The sequence below is a fragment of the Falco peregrinus genome, chromosome 5, assembly GCF_023634155.1.
Source record: "Falco peregrinus isolate bFalPer1 chromosome 5, bFalPer1.pri, whole genome shotgun sequence".
NCBI classification, from domain to species: Eukaryota; Metazoa; Chordata; class Aves; order Falconiformes; family Falconidae; genus Falco; species Falco peregrinus.
The window spans coordinates 106,833,491-106,856,748 of NC_073725.1; the positions used below are offsets into that span (position 1 = coordinate 106,833,491).

The 23,258-nt window shown below is 40.3% G+C and overlaps 1 protein-coding gene across 10 annotated transcripts in view; it reads right to left on the reverse strand.

Annotated features, from left to right (window-relative positions):
• Positions 1–23,258, reverse strand: part of CACNA1D (calcium voltage-gated channel subunit alpha1 D) — a 235,682-nt gene that overhangs the window by 190,816 nt on the left and 21,608 nt on the right. For 9 of the 10 annotated variants that reach the window (XM_055806923.1, XM_055806927.1, XM_055806925.1 and 6 more), the window contains exons 1-3: positions 6,302–6,707; positions 3,830–4,148; positions 1,275–1,380 (exon numbers count right to left, since the gene is read on the reverse strand). In XM_055806923.1, the coding sequence (XP_055662898.1) occupies positions 1,275–1,380; positions 3,830–4,148; positions 6,302–6,338 (462 nt within the window). In that variant the 5' untranslated portion in view covers positions 6,339–6,707. Of the gene's footprint in view, positions 1–1,274; positions 1,381–3,829; positions 4,149–6,301; positions 6,708–23,258 lie in introns of those variants that run through there. The other variant, XM_055806929.1, reaches the window with a different exon arrangement.

Genomic DNA, 23,258 nt, shown 5'->3' on the forward strand with positions numbered 1-23,258 from the left:
TTAGGTCAGAAATACCAGGCATTAGCCTAAGAAAACCAATGCTAAAAACATTTCTTTCAAAATTATTAGCCTCTGACACAAGTAACTGCTTTACCCTTTTCATGTAATGCTTTACGAAATTAGTTATTAGTGGATCTCTTGGTGGATTGACAGCTATGGAGATTTGTGCCCTGGATTTCTCGGGGCAGGGAGGGGGAGAAGGAAAGACAGACTGTTGGTTGGCTAGATACACAGCTGCATAAATCATTCTTTACATTGCCTGAATTATTCTGCCTTTCGCCAGCATTTTTTATTTATATTTGCTTAATCTTGATAAACAAAAAAATACACCAGAAACTACACTAACATGTTCATAAATAGCAGACTTTGTATCAACCTGAAATTTCCAGGTAAATTAATCCAAAATTACCTATTTACTGGTATCCAAATTTTTATTTCACTAACAAGCCTTCCCTCCCCCATAAAAACATCACATGCAGATTTTGAGTGTATAGGATCACTGAACTCTGCTATTTCACCATGGTGTTTAATATAAACTATGGTATTATTGCAGTGTAATTCAATATGACCCTTGAGTGTGATAGCCTTTACAAGTTTTACTGGAGAATTAAAACAAAATTAGTTTTCATGATCTCTTTAAGCACACCAGCATACTCTTTTCGAAGAAACACAGCTCTACACACCACTTACTGCAGTACCAGCCCTTTTTTGAAAGATCACTTGGACCAGCAGTGACTCCTTTTAAAATTCACATTGATGTTCCTGTCACTTTAAAATGTATTAATGTAAAATTTCCCCATCCTCTTATTAATAACCAAAATATCCAGTAAATTGCACAGCTAAATAACACCATTAACAACTGAAAACAGACTAGACAAGTACACTAGGAAAGGCAGTAAAACTTCAGGACTGAAACAAGTGTCAAAACCAGTAACAGCTAGTAAATATATCTGATTGATATAACCAATAGAAATTTAAATTACATTTTTAATACCACACAAATATATGTATACATGCAGCATAATAATAAAGTACATTTCCCTCCAAAGAATTTCACTACTGAAAAATCTTAAACACAATGACACAAAGGAGCACATATCAAAACTGAAAAACCCAAGCAATTCCATACACATTTTAAAGTATCACTATACACCAATCTTTTTTTACTGAAATTGCCTATACTTAATACAGCTTCAAATACTAGCAGCTAATCATGACCATCAAGCTAAAAGTATAGCAAGCAAATATAAAATAAAAACTCAAAGAGTACTTACCAAATTATGATTAGTTGAATTAGAATCATCTTCTGGGAATGGGATGTAAACAGCTAAGGCCACACAATTGGCAAAAATAGACAGTAGTATAAATATGTCAAATGGTCTGGAAAATCTTGTTAAGGAACTCACGAATTATGAGTATCTACAAACTTTTAAGTCTAATTCTCCTTTCAGCACCAACACTTGTAAAGCAAGTCTTACTTTTAAGGCAATCTTTTGACTGATAACTGTGACGAACACTTCATCTCTTTTAGTTATATCACTATACCATATTATTTTCCATCACAACGATCTTTCAATGTCCTCTTCTCTTTGCAAAAAAAAAAAAAGAAAAAATATTACTCTTGCTGCCAAAGAGCACTTAATAATAAGTTCCAGAGATTAATGTAATTATACACTCTTAAATTAATACATGGGTCATCACGATGGGTAAAGAATACTTATTGAATTGTTCTGCCCTCATATGCTCACATCAGTCTCATTCATGTTAATAGAAATGTGTTTGTCCAAAGGAGTAAAATTATTTGGGATCTGGTTTGTAACAGGATATGAGAAAGATTCCCAGGAAATCACAACTGTGCTCTTGTATGAGAGCTGGAAAGCTATACAATGGATGCAAGAAGATTCTGAGTCCCTCTTCATGTCTCTGAAAGCTGGACTCCTGAATAATTTTGCTTTGGCCAGGACAGGTAAAAGTTTAGGTGAGTAAACTGGGGAACTGAGTATCATTACTGGCTTGGCAGCTATACATACTGAGAGGCTATAGGCTTTCACACTCACAACAGCATGAATTGCAGCTATACTTTTTATACCATATCTGGATGACAGCAGTTGAAACCTGGATGCCTACAAAGTTTATCCTCCTGTTTCCCATGAGTGTGCCTTTCCCGCAAAGTATTTCATTATTTTCTTTTAACTACAAACACGAAGGTACCTATTCATGGAAGTTTGGAAAGGGAGTATTTGGGGCTTTAGCTATGATTTTTTACATCCTTTCCTCAATTCAATGCACAACTTCCTGATACGTGTCCATAACAGTTCCATAAAAGACTGAGGGAAGACACTGAATATGCTCAAAAGCATATTTTTATCAGTTTAAAATATTTTTTTAAAAAAAAACAACAACAAAACTCCTACAACACCAATATGCCCCCTAAAATAGGTTAAATTTTCTTTGCTGGCCTATAAATGTTTGTCACCTCAAGGGCTGAGTTTACATTCAGAAAGCCTATCAACACCACCAGCTGCTATGCTCTGTACAAATTAAAGTTACAACACGCATCTTAACATGCAGCATTCTCCAGACCGAAAGGGACAAACAATACCCGCACAAGACTGACAACCTTGGTTTATGATGTAGCGCTACTGGGACAAATTCTGCCCTGAGTTATTCCACTCTAGATCCATAGTAATTTCATTTAGCTGACCTTAGCCAAGGAGAGGCCAATTTACTGAAATTAGTTGGACTTCTACCAGTTTAAATGAAAGAAGAACCTGTGTCACTATCTTTAATTTGCAATTGAATTACGTTCAAAGAATTAGGGGGGGAAACAAGCCCTAGAAATGAGTTGCTATTGCCAGGCTGGCTATTCTGTTTAAAGTAACAAAATAGAGTTCTACTTCAGTAACCTACTCTTGAACAGCTGTTTCCCATTACAGAGATGTTGCCACAGCTAACAGGCTAACATTTTTCTCCTCGTACCTCAACAAAACTATCTTCTATTTCAAACCTTTTCTTGACATTTAAATAATACACCAAATGAACATGCTATCAGTTCTGCCAAAGAAATCCACGTATTTTCACATCGCTACCACTGAACTAAAGATAGAGCAATCCTTCCCAGCGTACGAGTCATCATGAGTACAGGCCAGTATATCTGTTCTCCTGTCTACAGATGTATATGCTTCCAAATACATTTGGTGGTGGACGTATGTTGTAAACATTCAGACGATTAATGTGTTTCAGAGACTTGTGTGTACTTAGAGTGAGTCCTTGGCTTAACTAAAAATCTTCCCTCCTTTTACTACTTGGAAAAATAATCTTTATGGACAAGATTTCTACATCTGACTAATTTGCCCCAATGGCAATACACCAAATTGCAATATGGAAGATACAGGTTTGACATCTTGGGTCATCTCCCGATTAACACTGCTAGATGCACTCCTATCCATTCAACTGTATTTGGAAGGGCAACAAATGCGATACAGAGATTTGCTGGAATATAACGTAAACTTGTAACTTTGCAAAGTTTTGAAAATGTTCTGCTATCTGCTCCAAGAAAAAAAAGGAACAGCTATGAGCTCTTCTCTTGACTTTGAGCTACTTCCTTCAGTGAAGTGATATTCTATGTCATTATGACACAAGTTAAGAGGCTCTTTAACAGCAATTAACAAAACTGACTACCGTCAACATCAATGACAGTTAACCATGTGTGCAAATGAACTAATGTGTTAGCTGTGATGCCGTAAGAGATGGTGTAAAACAATCCCCTTGATACATTCAGAAAACGCAAAAAACAGATTGTAAAAAAGGAAACTGCATCAAAGGATACTTCCATTCTACTAGACTAATGCAGGCTCTTCGTATTGGGTTGTTGAGGGATAAACAGAAAAGGGCACGGGGTGGCCGACTATTGGATGTATTACCCTGTTTTTTGCTCTTGGCATATTGCTGGCGTTTTCTTTGGGACAGAGATCCTACAGGCTGGGCTGTGGTGGTACTCATATTTTGGGCAGCCTTTGCTTGTCTAGCAGCATCGATTGCAGCTTGCCAAGATAGAACAGTTTGCTTAGATGGTGCTGAACTGTTTGACTGTATAGCTGGTCCGTCACCAGGGAGAGGAATTCTGGTGCTACTTGCATAGTTCGCCTCTGTGGGACAAAAGAAAAAAGGTACTTGGTTATAAATTTGTATGCTAAAATGCATCACAATATTTCTGACCAAAAGGTGATTTTAAGACCTCTTGGCAATGTGATGCTTCCCTTACATATACTACAGAGCACAAGTGTATGCACATACATATATGTGATTGAACAGTAGCAAAAAATGCTCAGGAAGCAGTATTATTTTAACTTCCAGTTTAATGCATGCATCAACCACAAACACTTCACGTTTTGATTCTTTCACTTACTGCATCTTTTTTTCTTAATTGGATGGCAGCTTCCCTGTCACCATGTTTATCCAATAACACACAGCTACTCCTCAAGATCAACTTTGCTGTAGTACTTTAGCATTTACTATTTTTTTCCCCTCACTTCATTTTGGTCAAAAAAGTAGTAGTTTAAAATTCTTACGCATTGTTCAATTAAGAGTAACCAATACTGCTGGGGGCGGGGGCAGGGGGAGTCCTGTAAGCAAGTTAGATTTTGCCCTATTCTGCATTCTCAAAGAAAAATGCATGGATGCCTCCCACAAGCGAAAAATCCAATCCTGTCTGCTGATAAACATCTTCATACAGCACTGCTGTCTTCCCCACGAGGAACTACGACCATGAAACTACTGTAAAGGGAGAGGGGGTGGGTTTTGCTTTTTCACAAGGATTTGAAAAACAAACGGCACCTTCCAAATAACGCTAAAGCCCTCTTTATCCAGGTGACAGCAAGGCGCAAACCACCTCCTCGCAAGGATCCTTCCTCACGAGCTCCCCGACTAGAGCAACAGAGCCTACTCCTACATGCACCTGTAGGAAGGAGGCTCCCGAGTGAAATTCAAAACTTGAAGATGCCTGGGTGGGGAAAAAAAATGGAGGAACGGCACACTATACGTGCTGGGAATTAGGGCTGGCAGGCGGGATGACTGTGAAATGGATCTACCCAGGCAGGAGAGGAAAACAGCTCCCCAGCGATCGCTGCTCGCCGAGCAGAGCCCAGGGAGAGCGCCCCCCTCCCCCCTTCTCCCGACGGGGGATCCACAGCGAGGGGACGCGAGGGCCGCGAACATGCTGGATGCTGCGGGCCGGCCCCAGCCCCGCCGCCCCCGCCGGGCGAGGGGACGCGGGAGCCCTAAGATGGCTCCCCGGGATGGCGGGGGGGTCACGGCGGGGCCCGCGCGCGGAGGCGGCCGAGCTGCCGCGGGGACCCGGCACCCGGCAAGCGCTGGCCAGCGGCGAGCGGGCGACGCATCAACAGCTGGGTGACACCGGGGGCAGCGCCGCCTCGGGGGCGGGCTGCCACCGGGGGCAACGGTGGGAATTTCGTCTCCAGCATTTTTCCAAAGCATCCCTGTGCCCCCCCCCCCCCAAAATAAAAAAAAAAAAAAAAGCGAAGGCACAACCCCGTTTCCCCGCCTTCCGCCTGCCCTTCGGGATGCCATGAAACGTGGCTCGGCGCAATTAAACCTCCCCATCCACCCACCCACCCACCATCGTCTTAAATCCCTACTTGGAAGGGAAACAAAGCCCAGGTGCCTGCGCTTCCCGGGGGGGGCTGCCCCCCGGCAGGGGCCAAAACACAAACTTACTGCTAATTGGGGGGGGGGGGGGGGGGGGGGGGGCCTCTTTATAAACGACGGCGGGGGCTATGGCAGCGCCGGAGCCGTCGGCGGGGGCGATGAGCGCAGAGGAGCCCCGGGCGCGCCCCGGCAGGGCACGGGTCGAGCACACGGCGCCCCCCGCTGCCCTCCGGCCCCGGCGCGGGGAAGACCCCGGGCAGCCGCATCTCCAGGCAGGTTTATTCACGGTTACACAAGTAACAAGGGAAACGCGGAGCCAGCCGCGTCCTCCCCGGCGCGGGCAGCGGGTACTGACGGCCGCAGGGCAGGGGACAGGCGCGCATAAACCGCTCGCATGTTGGTCACGCCGAGGGCAGCACCTTATCCCGCCGTCATCATCCCCTGCCCTCCCCGGTCCCTGCCGGAACCCAGCCGCTCATCCGCTCCCCATCCCAAACCTACCCCATCCTCAGCCCCTTCCCTAATCCCCCCCAATCCCCGACTCCCAAATCCCTCATAAATCCTCCGTCGCTCCCCCCTCCCTCCCCTCGGCGCCAGGCACGCCGCTGCCCTTGGTGGGCGCTCCGGCTCTTACCTTCAGGGTGCTGCTCCGGCTGCTGCTGCTGGTGCATTATTCTCACTTTCTCCAGCGTGTGAGAGGAAAACGAGAAAAAAAAAAAGAAAAAAAAAAAAAAGACCCAAAAAAAGAGCAGAGACGCCCCCCACCCCACCCCGAGCCAGGTGTGCGCTGCCCCCTGCGCTCCCCGCTACCCGACCCCCATGGTAGTGACTAGCGACGTGCGAGGGGCTGCTGCTCCTCCTCCTCCTGCTGCTGCTGCTTCGCCGCTGCCAAATCCCTCAGAGTTTGGGCCAACATGACACTCACATCCGGGTGACACGGGATCTCTCCATCCCTAGCAACCCGGCTGCTGCCGCCGCCGCCTGCTCCTCAGCCCCCTCCTGCCGCCGCCCGCTCCTCGGGCCCCCTCCTGCCGCCGCCGCCCGCTCCTCCCCGGGCCCCCTCCTCCCGCCGCCGCCACCGGGTTAACTCCCTCGCTGCTGCCGCCGCCACCTGCTGCTGCCGCGCTCGCCGGGCCGGGCGGGGGCGCGGAGCCGCGCTCTAATCGCCTGGAGCTCCGGGAGCCGCAAATAGCGCTGCCGCCGCCTTAACCCCTTCGCTGCCGCCCAACACGCCGCCTCGCCCGGTCCCCGACACCGCCGGCCGAGCCGCCGTCCCCTCAGGCCGCTCGGCGCTGCCCCACACGGCGGGCACGGCTGTGGCGCCCTGGGGGGGGGGGGGGGGTACCGAGGCGCGAGCGCCTGCAGCGTCCCTAGTGCTTCCCCCCCCACACGCGCACCGGCGGCCGTGCCCGTCCCTCGCCCTTAGCGACCCCAGACCCACCGGCCCGGTGCCGCTCCTCGCCCCGCGGGGTCCCGCACCGCCCCGCTCCCACCCCCAGGGAACACCCAGACACTCCGACCCCGAGCTCCCCGCACCGGCCTGTTGAAACGCCGCTATTCCGCCCCCCAGCCAACCCTCAGGTGTTCATAGTTTACCCAAATAATTTGAATAAATTAGGCTTCGGGGAAAAAAAAAAACCCAAACCACATTTTTGCGTTACCTTTCACCACAGAACCCTAAAACTTTGGTTTATATTTTAGCTCCGTTTCATCGGTTTTGAAGCCACCCCCGGAGCCCCGGGTGGCCCGCGGGACCCGGAGGTGTTCTACAGCGGGGAAACCCGGGGCAGCTGCCGCCAGGTCCCGCAGGACACTTGCTCAATCACTACAAGTGATTAATGAAATAAAGTAAGGGTTACAGACACACGCATTCCAAACAGAATTGACGTTTCAAAATTAAAGTTCATTTTTTCTGCAATGAACATTTTCTAATATTTTTAAAGAGTATTTCAGTATTTTTGAACAAGCCATCATCAAACCTGATGGTTGTGAACCTTTGACAAAAGCAGTATTTTGTTAAACCATTTCAATGAAACTACTTCTGCTATCCCTTTCCTCTACCACTTCCTTATTTGTGTCCCCATCCACTCTTTTAGCCATCCTTCCTCCACCAGCTATCTCCATCCAATTAATAATAAATAGCAAATACAGGCGGTAATTAGAAGAGGAGCAATAAAACCTTAATACTGCTGACATTCTCCAGGGACCTGATGGAGAATGCCCATCCTCCAGCTTTACAAGCAGGTGTCTGTTAGGTGGAGCCAATTACTTCTGTAAATTAAAGGATTAAAAAAAAACCCAAACAAAAAAAAAACACATTAGCAACAAGGCTGATTTAGCAAGAAGTCTTACAAACAGAAAACGCCACTTCCTGACCTCAGTTTCAGCTCTTCCTTTTTTTATAATCTTCTGACGTGACGGATTCAGCTGTTGCAGTCCTGAGTCAATCTGTTGGTTTGGTTTAATTGGGAAGGTACCACACCCACTTGACAGGTTTCTATCATTACAGCTCATGTTTTTCCAGATAAAAACAGTCTACTATGTACTTAGGTACTTGCCTTAAATGTCCATGAAAGTGACTAGGACTTGCTTTCTCAACAGTCAGATACTTAGGTGTCAAAAATGCTTGGTACATTTTCAAAAGTATCTAAATCAAGACCAGTTGCCTAACAACCACTGCAGGCACTGGAAGTAGGCACCTAGTGTGCTTAGCAGGAGTTAGCGCCTAACCTGCTTAGGCACTTAGCACCTTTACAAATCTAGACTCAAGTTATCTAAAACTTTTGTTTAAATGAGGCTTATGAAATTAAGCACTGAGACACAATTGAGAAATTTGTAAACAATAAGGCCTGCATCTAACATAAACAAAAAGCATCCTATAGAAAAGGGCTGCTTCCCTTGCAAATGTTGTCATGAAATCCTGGATTCCGGCCTTGCCAATGCCTGTTTTCTAACCCCTAGTCCTTACAATGGACCATAGCAACACGTACAGGGAAGCTACCACAAAACAGAGAGAAAAAAAAATCACAGTTGGTCCAAACCTGTAAGCATTTTTGCATATTTCAAAAGCTACCTGGCCCTTTTTTTTGCTAGATCAAATTGTCTACTATATTTTCAAAATTATAGTTAAAAAAGAAATGGAAGTCCTTCGAGAAAGTATTCAAGAACACTGGTATTGTTTAGTCACAAAAGTGCTAATTACTGAAGCCATTGATTGCCCAAACAGCTGTTTTCCCTTCTTCTGGAAACCTGCGTCTAATTATCTCACTAAAATTGCTTCACTTCTATGTCACTTTGATATTAGTTACTCATTCCTGAACGAAATGGCCAGCATTATACGGATGTTTTAGAATGTGAACTAGCTACCATAATAAGCGATGGCATTTTGAATGGAAACAAATATTGCTCAGAGAAAAAAGAAATATGGATGTCCTCATCTGTCATACACTCTGTGCTGTGCCATATTCAGTGTACTTCCTTTATATGTCAAAGAATGGTAGAGCAGGGAACAAATACATTTAATATTATCATATATTTATTGCAGATTTGCAATTAAATTACTATCATTTCCCCCTTGTGTGAGCGAAAGAGGTGGCCAAAGCAGCAGCCTCTTATGGACATCGGCAGAGCAGAAGCCCACTAAGAATTTAGGAGCGTTGTGCAGAAGGATAACCTGCTTGGCCAAAAACTTCAGCCACGATGAACTCATGAAGCAGGGCACAGCAATACCGTGCAGCAGTTCACTGCAGGAAGAAAGACTAAATCCAATTGCAATGCATGTGGGAGGAATTTACATAACAAATACGTAATTTTATAAAAACTGGGAAGCAATGGAACTAGCCTAGTCCTTAACAAGGCACGGATTCTCACTCATGTGGGTTAATCCATTATTAATTTTAATAGTCCAGCTGAAGTTATTAGTATGCTAATATATACTAAACTATTACTATCCTTCTACATGGGAGGAACATTTTAATCAAAGGTGGCTATGTTGCAAACAAGGACTTGCAGGATTCATTCTCGTCTATGTTACGTATTTCCTTTTAATTTTGCATATATATTCTCTTTGTCTAAAGACTTGTATTTTCATTCTTGTCTGAAGTAGGTAGGGCTACAGTTTGAGTTTGAAGATATTAGAATTTTTATCTAAAAAAGACCATGATGAAATTTAAATGCCTGTATATTGTTTATGTCAGATCAGTGAATGTAATCTTTTTGATGTCAGTACAAGCAACGGTGACTCTCTAAAGAAATTAAAACAGCACTTTGGTATTACGAACGTAGTTTATGTGGACAACTATAAAAAGTGCATACTTCTGAAAACCCATTAACTGGGGTCTCAAAAATAGATAAAAATGGGCATAAATGGATTTTAGAATACATTAATCCACTATGGAATAAAGATGATGACAGTGAGGCTTAATTGTCCATGTCATTGACCTTATCCACACTTGAAATTTAATAGGTGAAAAAACTTCCAAGGGGATATAACGCTGAATTTTCACTTGCTTTCTGTAAAAGCAGTCTTTTATGTCTTTGCGTAATTGTTTTTTTATTAATTTGCATGAGCAAAGGATCCTAATACTCAGCACAATTTTGATTTTCTTCTCTCCTATTTAGTGCTTGACAAAAACATTCAAGATACCAGAAACCTACCACACTGAGGTCTTAGCATATAACCATTTGCATATAAGCTCACCGAAAATACAGATTTTTGAAAGCCAAATGTAAATGAAGTGAGTAACACTACTTCAGTCTAGCTAGAGATCTAGCTGTACATTTTGTGAAAAAAATCTCATTGTGAAAACTTGTACAGAAACAGGGAGGGAGGGAGGGAGAAGGAGGGAGAGAAGGAGGGAAGGCAGTGGGGTGCACAAACAATCCTCTTTTAATTTGTTTGGCTGAGCCACATCTTCAAGTATGTCTCAAATTGCCTATGGATTAAAGAAATCGGTGATGGTCTCCAGTAATGCTTACCAACTCAACAAAAGTCCTAATTATTTTTTCCATCCTCTCCGCAGAACTATATAATGGTACCCAGACAGTAAGGGACAACTGCAAACACAATTTTGAATTAAATGCTTTCTTGCGTATGTCTCTGAAACTATATTTTTCATTATCTCTCTATGCAAGTATAAACAGCATAACCTGCTCTGAACATACTGAAAATCTGTTACATTTAAAATCCGCTTGGATTTTTTCAAAACAAATTACTAAGAATGTAATGAAATGTGTTTTCCTGACTAATTAGATTCTTTGGCTTTCTGTGGTTTCAATTAGGATGCTATTACTCAGCAACACAGTTTATATTCTTCCAGCAGTTCCCGCTCCTCGCTAGAGTTCTTCACTATTTTCAGTGTTTGCCATATCTTTTCACTAACTTGCTTTGATTATTTGACTGAAAATACAGTCACTTAGAAGTTACTGGATATTCTGTTGTTCTTTATCTCAAAGCTTCATTTCCTGGTAGTCATCTTTCCATCTTCTCCCTGTTCCCCTCTAATCTACAGTCATTAATTGTCTTCACATTTTTGTCTAGTGATCCCCTTTTATTAATAAATACTTTCCACCCTGTGTGTTACCCACCTTACAGAGCTCTTACACGCCTATGCCAGTCCTAGTCATTTGAGACCCAAGTGAATTGGCTTTGGTGGGCACCACACTGGTTTCCTAGCCAGAAATTATTTCCAACTATATCACTGTGCTAGCAAGGTGAACTGAAGTGGTGACAGCAGGACTGCATCACCTTAAATTTAGAGTATCCATATTTAGGATAGAAAATATTTAAACTGTTGACTGCAGGAGCACATTTCAAATTGTCATTTAAGTAGATTCAAAATTTTCTCTGAAGAGTTTCATGTCTATTTTTAGTGCTCAGTAGAATGATGATTTCACAGATGGGCAACATAGCCAGCTACCAAAAAAATTCCACTACACATAATTGTGCTTGAAAATGTCACAGTGAAATGTACAGATGACTCACAGTATCAGCACATGCGCCTCATGCAAACAAATAACTTTTATAAATACAAGCCATGCTCCAGCTTCTGCAGGATATTCTGACGGTGGCTTGTGATGGAGTTTCAAAACCCCACACTGGAGGCTGGAAAACTGCTAAAAACTGCACAGATTTTAGACAGAAGCAAACACGTTTGTGTGTGGGCTCTCCCACGGCAGCCGCAGAGACAACAGCCAGGCAGCACCAGCCCTTGGCAGGCGCCATGGCAGGCAGCGGGAGAGGGGGCGGCCGGGCCGCCAGCGTCAAGTGGGAATTCCAGCCCCGGGATCTTCTCCCACCACAGCCCAAGTGCCACTCCAGAGTGGAGCCCAGCCCCAACGAAAACACGCTTTTGGGCAAGAGCACTTGCTCTTCCTACCAAGCGCTTTGATTTCTCCTATGAAAGCGCAAATGCATCCTTTCAAATGTAAACTTACCTTGCACTTTTAAACCAATTTTTTCTGCTGTGGTATCTTGAAGTATTTTTGCCAGAACAAGTAAAATTCATTAGCTCTGTATTAAATATTAAGAAACTGACACTTGCAGAGATTCGTGAATAAGTAAAAATTCATGGTTTTTAACACGTAGCAGAGTACAGAGTGAATTCACATTCTCAAGTCTACCTGTCTCTGCTCCAGTTACTGAATACATCCCATTAGTTGGGGTTAAAAAAACGTTTCTTTCTTGCCAGATAGAGGAAACATGAATTTAGCAGTTTTTCTGCAGAATCGTTCCCAAATAGATTTTTTAAATTACTTTGAGACATTCCTTGTCAAAAGCAGCTCTTGAGGAAGACTACAGCTGCACAGTTAAGCACACCAAGGTCAAGAAATGTCCTACTTCATTCTGAGGCTGTATCATGACACAGTTTCACATGATCCACTCTTCCTTTTACAGGAATACGCACTATGCAGAGCGTGAGACAGCCTATGCTTACAGCAAGAAACTGACAGTAAATATTTGTATTTATCTTTTGATCTGATTAATTAATCTATGCATACAGCAATGGATACAACACAAAATTTATTTCGAATTTATTTTGTTGGAAGGCAAATTTCTACTGCAGCAAAGGCATGCAGGATTTGCCCGTACCTGTTTCAGAATAAGTAGGGCTAGCAGCAAGCAAAACAAGCTTTAGAGTAAGTAGCAGCTAACAACAACCGTAAAAAGAAAGCTTTCTATCTGTGCTAATTGGTACTTGCTGGAGAAAATGTAGTCATGTCTCTTTGTTGGTGTTGGCACCGCACACTGAGACAGGAACCACAGGTAATAAGAAAATCACAGGCCGATAGAATGAGGGAGGAGTTGCAGTAACTACATTAGAGAATGGGGGAAAAAAGTATAAAATGCTACTGAAGGGAAACACAAGTCTAGATTTTCAGATCTGGAGCAAGCTTTTAAAGTCTTTTTTTCTTTAAAATTCTACATCCTTACAAGTATGTCCAATGAGCTGCATTACTTACAGAAGTAAGGGATTACAGTTATTAAATATGTTAGCACGTGTGGTACAATCTCAACATTAGACGATACGACAATCATTTTTAAATTGCCTCACTAGGTAAAACAGAGACTGTCATGTAAACATCCCATCTTTGGCTTTAACACCAACATCTCATGTATATGTTCAGTCTTTGTCTTTATGGATACCTAAACACATCTATGAGTTGAATATAGTTCAAAAATTCCTTTCCTTGTCTCTCTGAATGCTGTAGGATATCAGTTTTGCTACCCTACCAAAAATTTTTTCTCCTTGGCTTTATGACGATACTCAACAAAACACAGAACCAAGTTAGGTCAAACCTGTGACAACTCTGTTTTCACTGGAGTTCAAAGACTTTGAAAGGACAAAAGCATAAATAAGGAAGCAAAGTAAATATCCTTTCATATCATAAGACTTCACTGTGAAGCTCTTCACAATACAAAGACCAGCTTAATAGACTAGGGAAACAAATCCCTATAGAAAAGTGCTGAGGGATCATGCTAGTGGTAGACAAGGCAACAGAGGAGCTTTCAATCGGTAATAGAATAGCTGCAAATAACAAAATTCCTTTAGGGCACAACGGATTCTCTCTTTATGTTTCTCAGCTAGCAGGTGTAATTATCAAAAGGTATTTGTGGAGTACAGTTTGTTACTTAGAGGGTTTGAGGACTGGTTTTTTTTCAGCAGACACCACTGCCCAAAAATGTCAAACAAGGATGTGCTATGATGTGTTTAATGGATATATTCCAGTTTTGCATCATATTAATATTTCTAAAACAACTAACAAATTCTGTCACACTTTTGCTTTCTTCTGCACGCCCTTGAAACTAATTGAAAATCAGCAAGTGCAGCCAAATCTCAATATTTTATAATCACCTGCCTCACACAGTTGGCTTATTGATGCAGTTCACTTACAGCTTTGAACTTATGTGTAAAACTCCTTTCAGTGACCATGGAGCTGGTATCTGAGAGTAGGGTGCCATTTCCCAATGAAGGGAGGGTGTATCCCATTATAGACACCTGCTTGAGATAGCTGACAGACCCGTCAACATACTTTGCAATTTCAAAGACAATAAAGCTCTATTATGCATGCAAAATAAAACTCAGGCTCTGGTAGATTATGTCTTGGGGCTTTTCCAGTTTGCTATTGTAGAGCACTTCTCCAAGCATTTCTTGATGCAGAAACTAGCTATGAAAACATTGGACACTAATATCTTCAGTCATTTAATATGCATGATGCTTTTTTTTCTTTTTTTTTTCCTTTTGCCTGAGGTCTTTATTTCCTGTCAAATAAAAGGATTATTCCTGAAAATGACTCTCACTAGACTCGGCAAGATTTTTATCCATTTCTGTATCTGAAAGGTTTGCATCATCAAATAAGAAACTAGAGATTATGGCTATGAAAATATGTGAATAAAAGCAAGGGGACAGATGCCGAAGCCATAAAAATTACTAAGGCATAATCTGTGTTTGCTGTTCCATATAAATACATAGTTTAAAAAAAAAAAAAAACAAAAACAAAACACAACAACAACACAGAGTACAATCTCAAAATTTATTTTGAGCTTCCAGCTGATTTAATATACAGGGGTGTTTTTTTTTGTTTTGTTCTGTACAAAGGAGTGATTGAGTTTATTTAATGGGCATATTTTAATTTTCTAAAGGTTTGGATTGCTTCCTCTTGTCTCATACTGAATTTAGAAAATTGTAAACAAACCAAATGGTGAATTTCACTTAGAAGTTCAATTTAGATTAAGTTGATTTAGGTTTAAGGGCTCTGCTTAACAGTAGCACATTTTGACCTACTTTGTGTACTATACGGTGGGTAAAACAACACTTGATGAGAGAGAAATGATTTTTAGTATGCCCCCAAGAGCTAATATAGCTCACGTAGGTACCTAACAATATAAAACGCATTTGAGTGCCCTACGCATGCAAAATCCTATTCTAGAGTCACACAATGTGGACGTGTTACAGCTGTACCTTGTATGTTACACAGTCTCTCATAAATTCCAGCACAATTTTGATAAAAAAATCAAGGTTTAAAGAAAGTTAAAAGAGACAAACACTATTTAAAAAAAAAAATACTAACAAAGCCTTTGTCTCAATCATGACTATTTTTGAAGTTCTGATGTCCGAGAGGAACCTCAGAACTACTTCCCTCGGTACATGGTGTTCTCAATGGAAATACAAATGATTGTGACCTTTGCCAAAGAGATCCCTGGCTAACAATACAGTTTCTTAGCATCTTGCAGTCAGGCATATACTTGAAGAGTCTCCAGGTAAATTAATGTATGTCAGATATTAGACTAGCCCCTAGATGTAGTCCTGAGGTGCCAGAATGTAATGACATCTGCAAAGTACCTCTTGCCATCAGTGCCACCTCTCCACAGAGCAGTTCTAACTAAGAACAAATGGTAGTGGAATGTTTTCTATCAGAGTGGAAAGGAGAGAAAAAAAGCTCAGATATTTCAGGCAGTTTTGACAACAAGAAGAAAAAACAAAAAGACTGGAGAGCTTTTATTACTTCCAGTATCTAATACAGGAAAAGGCGGCCAACGCTGACCTTCCTGCTGCCCATATGCTTGGACAGTAGATCTCATCCGGAAGCACACTGCAGGCAGGTGCTGAGGCACACACACAACATACATATGCCTACACATGAACACTCACTCGAGTGAGGGAGTAGCTTATTATAATTGGGGCATGAAGACGTTCCTCACTGAGGGCAGCGAGGTGCAGTGCTGAGATGCCTGGGAGGTGCAGCTTCAGGAATGGAGAGGGAGAATGTAACAGGGAGTTGAAAAAGGGGTTGTTGTGAACCTATTTTTTAGAATAATAAGCTGTTAAACTACTTAGAAAACATGGAATATCAAGCTATATAAAAATAGACAGGAATGCTTCTTCAGTAGGCTGGATTTTTGTCAAATAGCCTACACTGTAACCCATTTGAAATACTCTTTTTCTCCATCCTTCAATTCTAATTCTGTTTTCAGATACACCATTTCAATGTTATAACTTCATCAGAAACACTGCTTAAATTATATTAAAACATGAAGGTTTGGGGTTGGATTATGTGTATAGAAAATGGATTTTCTCTTGCCTCTGATGCACAGATGCCCGCTGTAAAACCAGATGCCATGTACGCATAGTGCATTGGCTGACATACTCTACAGAAGGACTTTCTGTGGCTTCCTAGAAATTCAGCACATTGTCTGACAAACACAGAAATACAGGTTGATTTCTTCTCTCTGCCCAAGCATCCTGCTTACATACAGATTTACCTTTTGGCAAGCAAAATCTGTCTATTCAGTCTGTGCCTGTTGCATCATCAAGCACCACCTTCTCTGCTGTTCCAATGAGCCAGCAATGCAGCAGTGGCCTGGGGGCAAAGGCTGACTCAGAACCACTGAAGCTGAACATCAATGCTTCCCCTAAATAGGCAGACACTTCAATATCATTGACTTCCATGAGATCTGGTATTTCTTTCAATCCAGCCACATCCAGTGCTAAATAATGAACAAAATAGGAGTTGGAGCAAGAGGGGGAGGTCAAGGGATTGTGAAAGCATGAGAAAGATCAGCTATTCTAGGCATAAAAGAAGGATAAGACTGATGTGGATGACTAAGAATGTCAGAAGAGCTCTTGTGGAAAAATAGAGGGTATATGACATATATAAGAACATGAAATCTGAAGAGGATTAAGAGAATTGTGAACTGAAACTTAAAGGCAGTAAAAAACTCCCAAACCCAACACCAGCACTGTTTAAGCCTGCCAGAACTGACGAACTGAGAAGATTGCTCAGAAAGGGAAGAGCAACAATAAAGGATCTCAAAATATTTAAGTGATGTGAAGATCAATAAGGAATTAGCTACTCAGCTGTTAACAGAACCTGTGCATGACAGGACTTAAAAACCCAACAAGATAAAACTAGAAATGTAAACGCACACTATTCAATATCCATGCAGTAAAGTGAAATGCCAGAAGAGAGAACGCAACTTCCAGAGGAGGATACTGTAAAAATAAGATTTTAAGAGCAATAAAACAAGAACTAACCTTTGTACCATCTAGAATAACCAATAACACAGAGAAGCTGTGAGGCCAGATTATTTGTGACAAATATACTTGAAAGAAAATTTCAAACAGTGACCCTTTGACAGGGCTTTTGCAAAAACAGCTCAAGATGAACACAAAAATAAGTAAGTGAATGTTACTCCAGCTTTCAGAAATCAAATCTGAAAGAGCGAGGAAAGCAGAGATGACTCATTATAACCTGAGTGGCCACAGTGATTCTACTGACATTAAACTATGAGATCAGTAACCATGTATATAACATTAGGAAGAAATAAAAAGCATTCCACAGCAATCCACAATGGGATAACCTTTACAAACATAGTAAGTTTGCAACTCCGTTTTCCATTCCTTTGAAGTGAAGTCAATCTGAGACAGTGGTCTGCCATCTCCCCCTAGTTTCTGTCCTTTCTTTTTTTTTCACAGAAACCAGTGGCTCACTGCTTAGGTAGAACCACTGGAGAGCAGCAGCACCCATATTCACAATGTCAAGGAAACCTTAAGATGATTCTCTTAAAATCCGATGGCATATCTGAAAGAGCAAGTATTTCAGGATCAGTCATGAGCCCTGTTTCAGCACCGTAAAGTAACCCCAAAGCTGAAAGACCTTCACATCAGGGTGTTTACCTTATATTCCACTAGCTCTTTGTATAAAAGGTCAACAGGCCCATCCTGCATCAAATCACTGGCCTTAGATTTAGCAGCATGAAGGAAGGAACTCACTGACCCTCTTAGATTTAAAAGATATTATCAGACAAAATTAAGGGACGTGATATTTTGTTGTAACTTAAAGTTAGTTTAATTAAACCTTTTGCATCAAGTAATTTATTCAACCACAGAAAAACGAAGAAGCCAGTGTCTTCTTAGCTTCTCTGCACCTGAGTATCCAGTAACACTGTTTACTTTCTTTGATTAACATATTTTCTGCTGTGAAGAAGTTATTGAAATGATGTCTGAAGCCTGAGATCTGCCAAAAGAGGCTGAAAAATACATTTTATCCAGCTAATCTCTTCAACGGATTCAGAATACCTCTGCCCAGGTTTTGTGTATATATAAATATATAAATAAACTCAACACTATGCAATATGCATTTCTTTTTCTTCATAGATACCTGTTTTTCTAAATGCACATTCAAACAACCTTGTCTTTTTTTCCACCTTTATGTCATTGAATGTTGCTTAATTTAAATGTCTGTGGATATGCTTCTTACCTACTTACTGACCTTTCCCTAACAGCCTACACTATCCTGTGTTTCAGGCTGTACTGAAACTACTACAGATGCTCTATTTGATGACATTACACCACAGAGATCCATGCCAAAACTCTTTGGCCACCACCATCATTGCTGATGTCAGCATAGCTTTAAGAACAAGGCTAGTTAGCTAATTGCTTTACAGAGCAATCACAGGCAACGCAGAACTTGGAGCCAAGTGTTTTGCTGGAGCAAGCAGGCAAAATGCCATTGAAGACATCTATTCCATCAGGCCAGAATTCACCCTCGCAATGACAGCCAGCACAAAGGTTTATGTATGTGCTTATGACACAAAGAGTAAGGTTTCAGTAAGCATGCATCCCATGTAAGCACAACACATTGTCTGTATCAGACTGGATTTTAATTACAATCAATCTGATGATTTGTGGGCACCCCAAAACAGTAAAACAGTAGTCTTCATTGCTCTGTATTGATTTTATCAACACAAGGAAAGGTTATGCATTTCGGGTAAAATCATGGAGTTACTGAAACCAGAGAGAGCTCTGCCTTAAATTTCAATAGTGTTAAGACTTTCTGCTGCAGAAACTATTCCAGCAATGTAAAGAAGACTAAATAGAAGAAAACTCATTGATGTCATTTTTTTACCTAAAAAGCCAGTGACAATGCAGCATACAAGCAGGCAGATTTCAGCTCCATATTTTTAAGTCTTATTTCTATCAAAGAACCTGTAATAAGAAATTTGTCATAATAGATTCTACACACTGTAAAACACACATTGATCCTATGATTTGCAATAGAATCACTACTAAAACTAGTTATAAACAAAATAAACCATGGCAAAAATTATTATCTAAAGAGGTGAAAATGGCATATTTTAATATGAATTTTTCATGGGAAACGAGAAAGAAAAAGTTAAATACCTCTATACTGGAATAAAACTGTGAAAAATCATGTAATACTATTGAAGTAACTTACAATAATCTAGAGACATTAAAATGGGCACTGAAGTACAATAGACATATATAGAATCAGATTTGTAAAGATAAACCAACAAATCTTCAGGAAAGTACATTGTATTGAATACTGTAATACTTTTTAATGGAAAAACAGCCTTCAAATCACAGTATTTTGGCAATGAAGTTGCAGCCAGGAGAAACGTTAGAGCTTAGTTTTAATCATCATCTACTATTTAGTACGGGATGTAAAGTATTAAAGTAGTAAATCTCTGGAAGTCTACAGAGAAATCTAAGAGACTAGCATACTAATTTTAAAAGTTTCCTAAAAATTTTTTTTTCTTTTTTCATCTACAGAGCTTTAATAACATAAAGAATTTACTCGGCATCCATGATGATATAGTTACTTTAAGCACTACTAAAACTAATATTTGATTTTGTTTGTGTGCCTGCAACAAAGAAAGAATGAATGTGGCTATTCCCAGAAAAGCCCTCAAGTGTCTTTTACTTCTTTTACATTTAAAAATGTAGTGCAGTACTTTGGTAAACCAGAATGTTCTCTTGCAGGGCCATTCTGAATTAATAAATTAACCCATGATGGGTTTGAGTTCTCCTGAAGATTAATACGCTCTTGCAAATTACTTAATAACTAGCAAGATGGTCCTTCTCTGTTTTAACTTGCCATCATTTGACCTCTAAATAAACTATTATAAATCTTTAAATAGTAATGCAACCTATCATCCCAACTTGCACTTCTGTGTGCAGAAATTCCAGTGCCACGTGCTCACTGACCACTGAATTCAACACTTGAAGGTAGTAAGTATTCAGATTCTTACTCCAGCAAAGTTAATTCTTTAAAAAAAACATAACATATTTTAAATTGTCCTCCACTGCTACAGGGTGGGGGTTTTTTGATATAAAGCTTAATTGTTTAGAAAACAGTTTTAGATCTCAATGACATATGCTTGTGGTTTCATGATGTGAACAACACAGTGTCAGTTGCTATTTTTTAATTTTCCAAGGACAATTTCCTAACTTGGAAGGACAATTCAATACTAAAATTCAGCTTGACAGAAAAAAAGCTAAATCGTGCCAAATTTGGACAGAATAAATGGAAGGACCAAGGTAATTATAGGTCTGTCAGCCTGACAGCAATCCTGGGCAAAATAATAGAAAAGCTAGCACTAGAATTTTTAAGCAACAAAAAACTAAAGGTAATATCATTCATGCAAGTCAGCATAGGGCAATGGAAGATACATCTTCCAGACCACCTTGCCACTTTTTTTATCTTGAGACTAAGATGTTTTGATAAAATAACTTCATTAATATATTATATTTAGATTTCTCCATGGTATTTGACCTGTCCTTTTGATTACTAAAGGAGGATGATAACATCAGCGTGGCATACAATGTATTAAAAATTGCCTGATATACTTTATGAAGAAGGTGTATACTTTGCATCACTGAAAAACTTCCAATCAAAGTTGGATATTTTTCTAAAAGCTCAGTTCTCTTTCAGTGATAGCTGTTGGACAAGCTACAATGATTCATTCATAAAATTACATAGACTGAAATAGACAGTCACAATTGTCTCTTATGGTTTTAAAATCTACAGCTCTACACTTTACATACTGTCATGTAGAATCACTGTTAAGTGAATATCATTCTTTCAACATCTTTCCAAGGTACAAATTAATGGTTCATACATCTCTACACATTCAAAAGGTATTACTGAAAACAGGAGAGACTGCTAGGGGGTAGGTGGGATAGTGGCATTTTTATAAATGTCACTGAAATGTCTTCTTTAAACTGAACATGAATCCTTTGATTTGTGTTTTCAGTTTAAAAAAAATAAATAAACTCAGTAATGTCATGAATTCAAGCAGGAAAATGAGAATTTTTTATAGACAGAGAGATCACTATGGGAAATGCAATAAGTCTGATGGATGTATAGACCTTCTTTTGCATGATATTAATGCATCAATATCTCAACAGAAACCTTATGTTTCATTACAAGCAGATATATTTGTCTTCCAGAAAGCACAAATCCTAGATTTTGTAAGATTTTAAAGGAAAGTATTAAAAAATTTCTAGGGAAAAAAGGAAGTCAACTGTTGACCAGAGCTCCTTCTAGAAAGATGCAATAAAATTTTTCATCTTTACCTTTAATCATTTCATTTTAGCTAAGCAATCAAATATTTGTCTCCGTCTGTGAAACTGTGGAATAATAACTAATCTATTAAGAAAGCCAAGCATATAGGACAACATAAGAAACTATTTAAAATAGATTAAACGTTTATCTAGAAGCTCACAGTGCAAGGAACTGCAGGAAGCACAGTCCTCAGGCAGACGTCATTCCATCCAGCTGAGCTACTAGGAAGTAGAACAGCTACGAAGAGTAAGAAGCAAGAAGCAAAAGAATTAGCAGCGTTAGCATAGCTAACCTGAATTCCAATGACAGAATACACATATCTGCATGCTCTGTTAGGTTAAAGTAACTTTACATTTGTGAAAAGATAATAAGAACTTTGCTGTGAGATGGTATTTCTCTCACATTGAATTACCATTGTTGGAGAGGTTTCCCCATCTAGAAGGTGCAGACCTTCCTCACAGCTTTCTCTCTGATTCCTCAGCTGGGTAAGCTTTCCTTCTTAGTGGGTTGGCAGCCTGTTGTAAAATCCTGTTTGACCTTGGTAGGTTTGCAAGTTTTGAAATTTAGTCGTGCATGATTTATTTATAGAGTATCTATACTGCATTGTGCTTTCTTTACTCTTTATCTCCTTTTTTTAGAAAGATTTTCTTTAAAGTTCTAAGTTTACTATGATGATTGCCTAATTCATTTGGGGCAGGTGCCTCAGAAGTAATTTTTCCCAGCTCTGCAAGTCAGAATATGAATGGGATTTTTTCAAATGCCTGCAGCTAAAAGTATGGCTAATGGCTTTGATGGAGACTGTCTGCATCAGCAATTCAGAGGCAGCAGGATTTACAATTAAAAAATTAATTGAAAGACACGGAAAGATATCACATGACAGTGAGCTGGGACATTCTACTATTGTGCTTAAATTGGCCACTTCAATGCTGAAGATACAAACTTATACATCTGTACACATTCATGCTGAGCTAAGTTAAACTGATTTTTAAAAGATCACACACTATGTATTACACATATTATACTTCCCTTAAAATAACATTCAAACATAATTTTTACCAAAATTATGACTACACATTGAGTGCAAAACTGACTAGAAACAGCTTCTTTGCATATAACTATGACACGCTTTTAGTTCCTTTTACTCCTGAAACTACAACAGCCAGAATAATATAGTGATTAGATTTCCAGAAAGTAGCAAATTGTTGATTTGTGATCACATCTTTTTCAAGTTCCCAAAGGAGCCGTAACGGCACCTGATCTGCTACTGCTTACTCTCAATACCAAACCTACATTTTTGTGGTCAGAGCAATATACATTGGTAGATATAGTAAAAAACTCTCCTGAAGGCATCTTTTAGGAAAAACTTTTCCCGGTGCGAATTCATTAAAAATCTGGAAAAAGAAGCAACTATTGAGCTTCCCATAATTTCTTCATAAATATTATTTAGTAGTGAAAAACTGAAGTAATAAAACCTGAGATAGGCTTTGACAGAAAGCAGCTAAATGTGTATAGGAAGAATAAAATTTTACTAGACTGTTCCTTTAGTTCCTTAAGAGTCTCTTTCTGGCAGTTTTACACACAATGAATGCTCTCCAAAAAGTAGTTTCATTTATATTAGGGAGTCAGTCAGTGTGAATAGGGTTGATGAAGTGGATGCCAAAATCAGTCCATTATGCCTTTAATTTCTGAATTGTTGTGGCTGCATATTTTCACTTTTTTCAAGC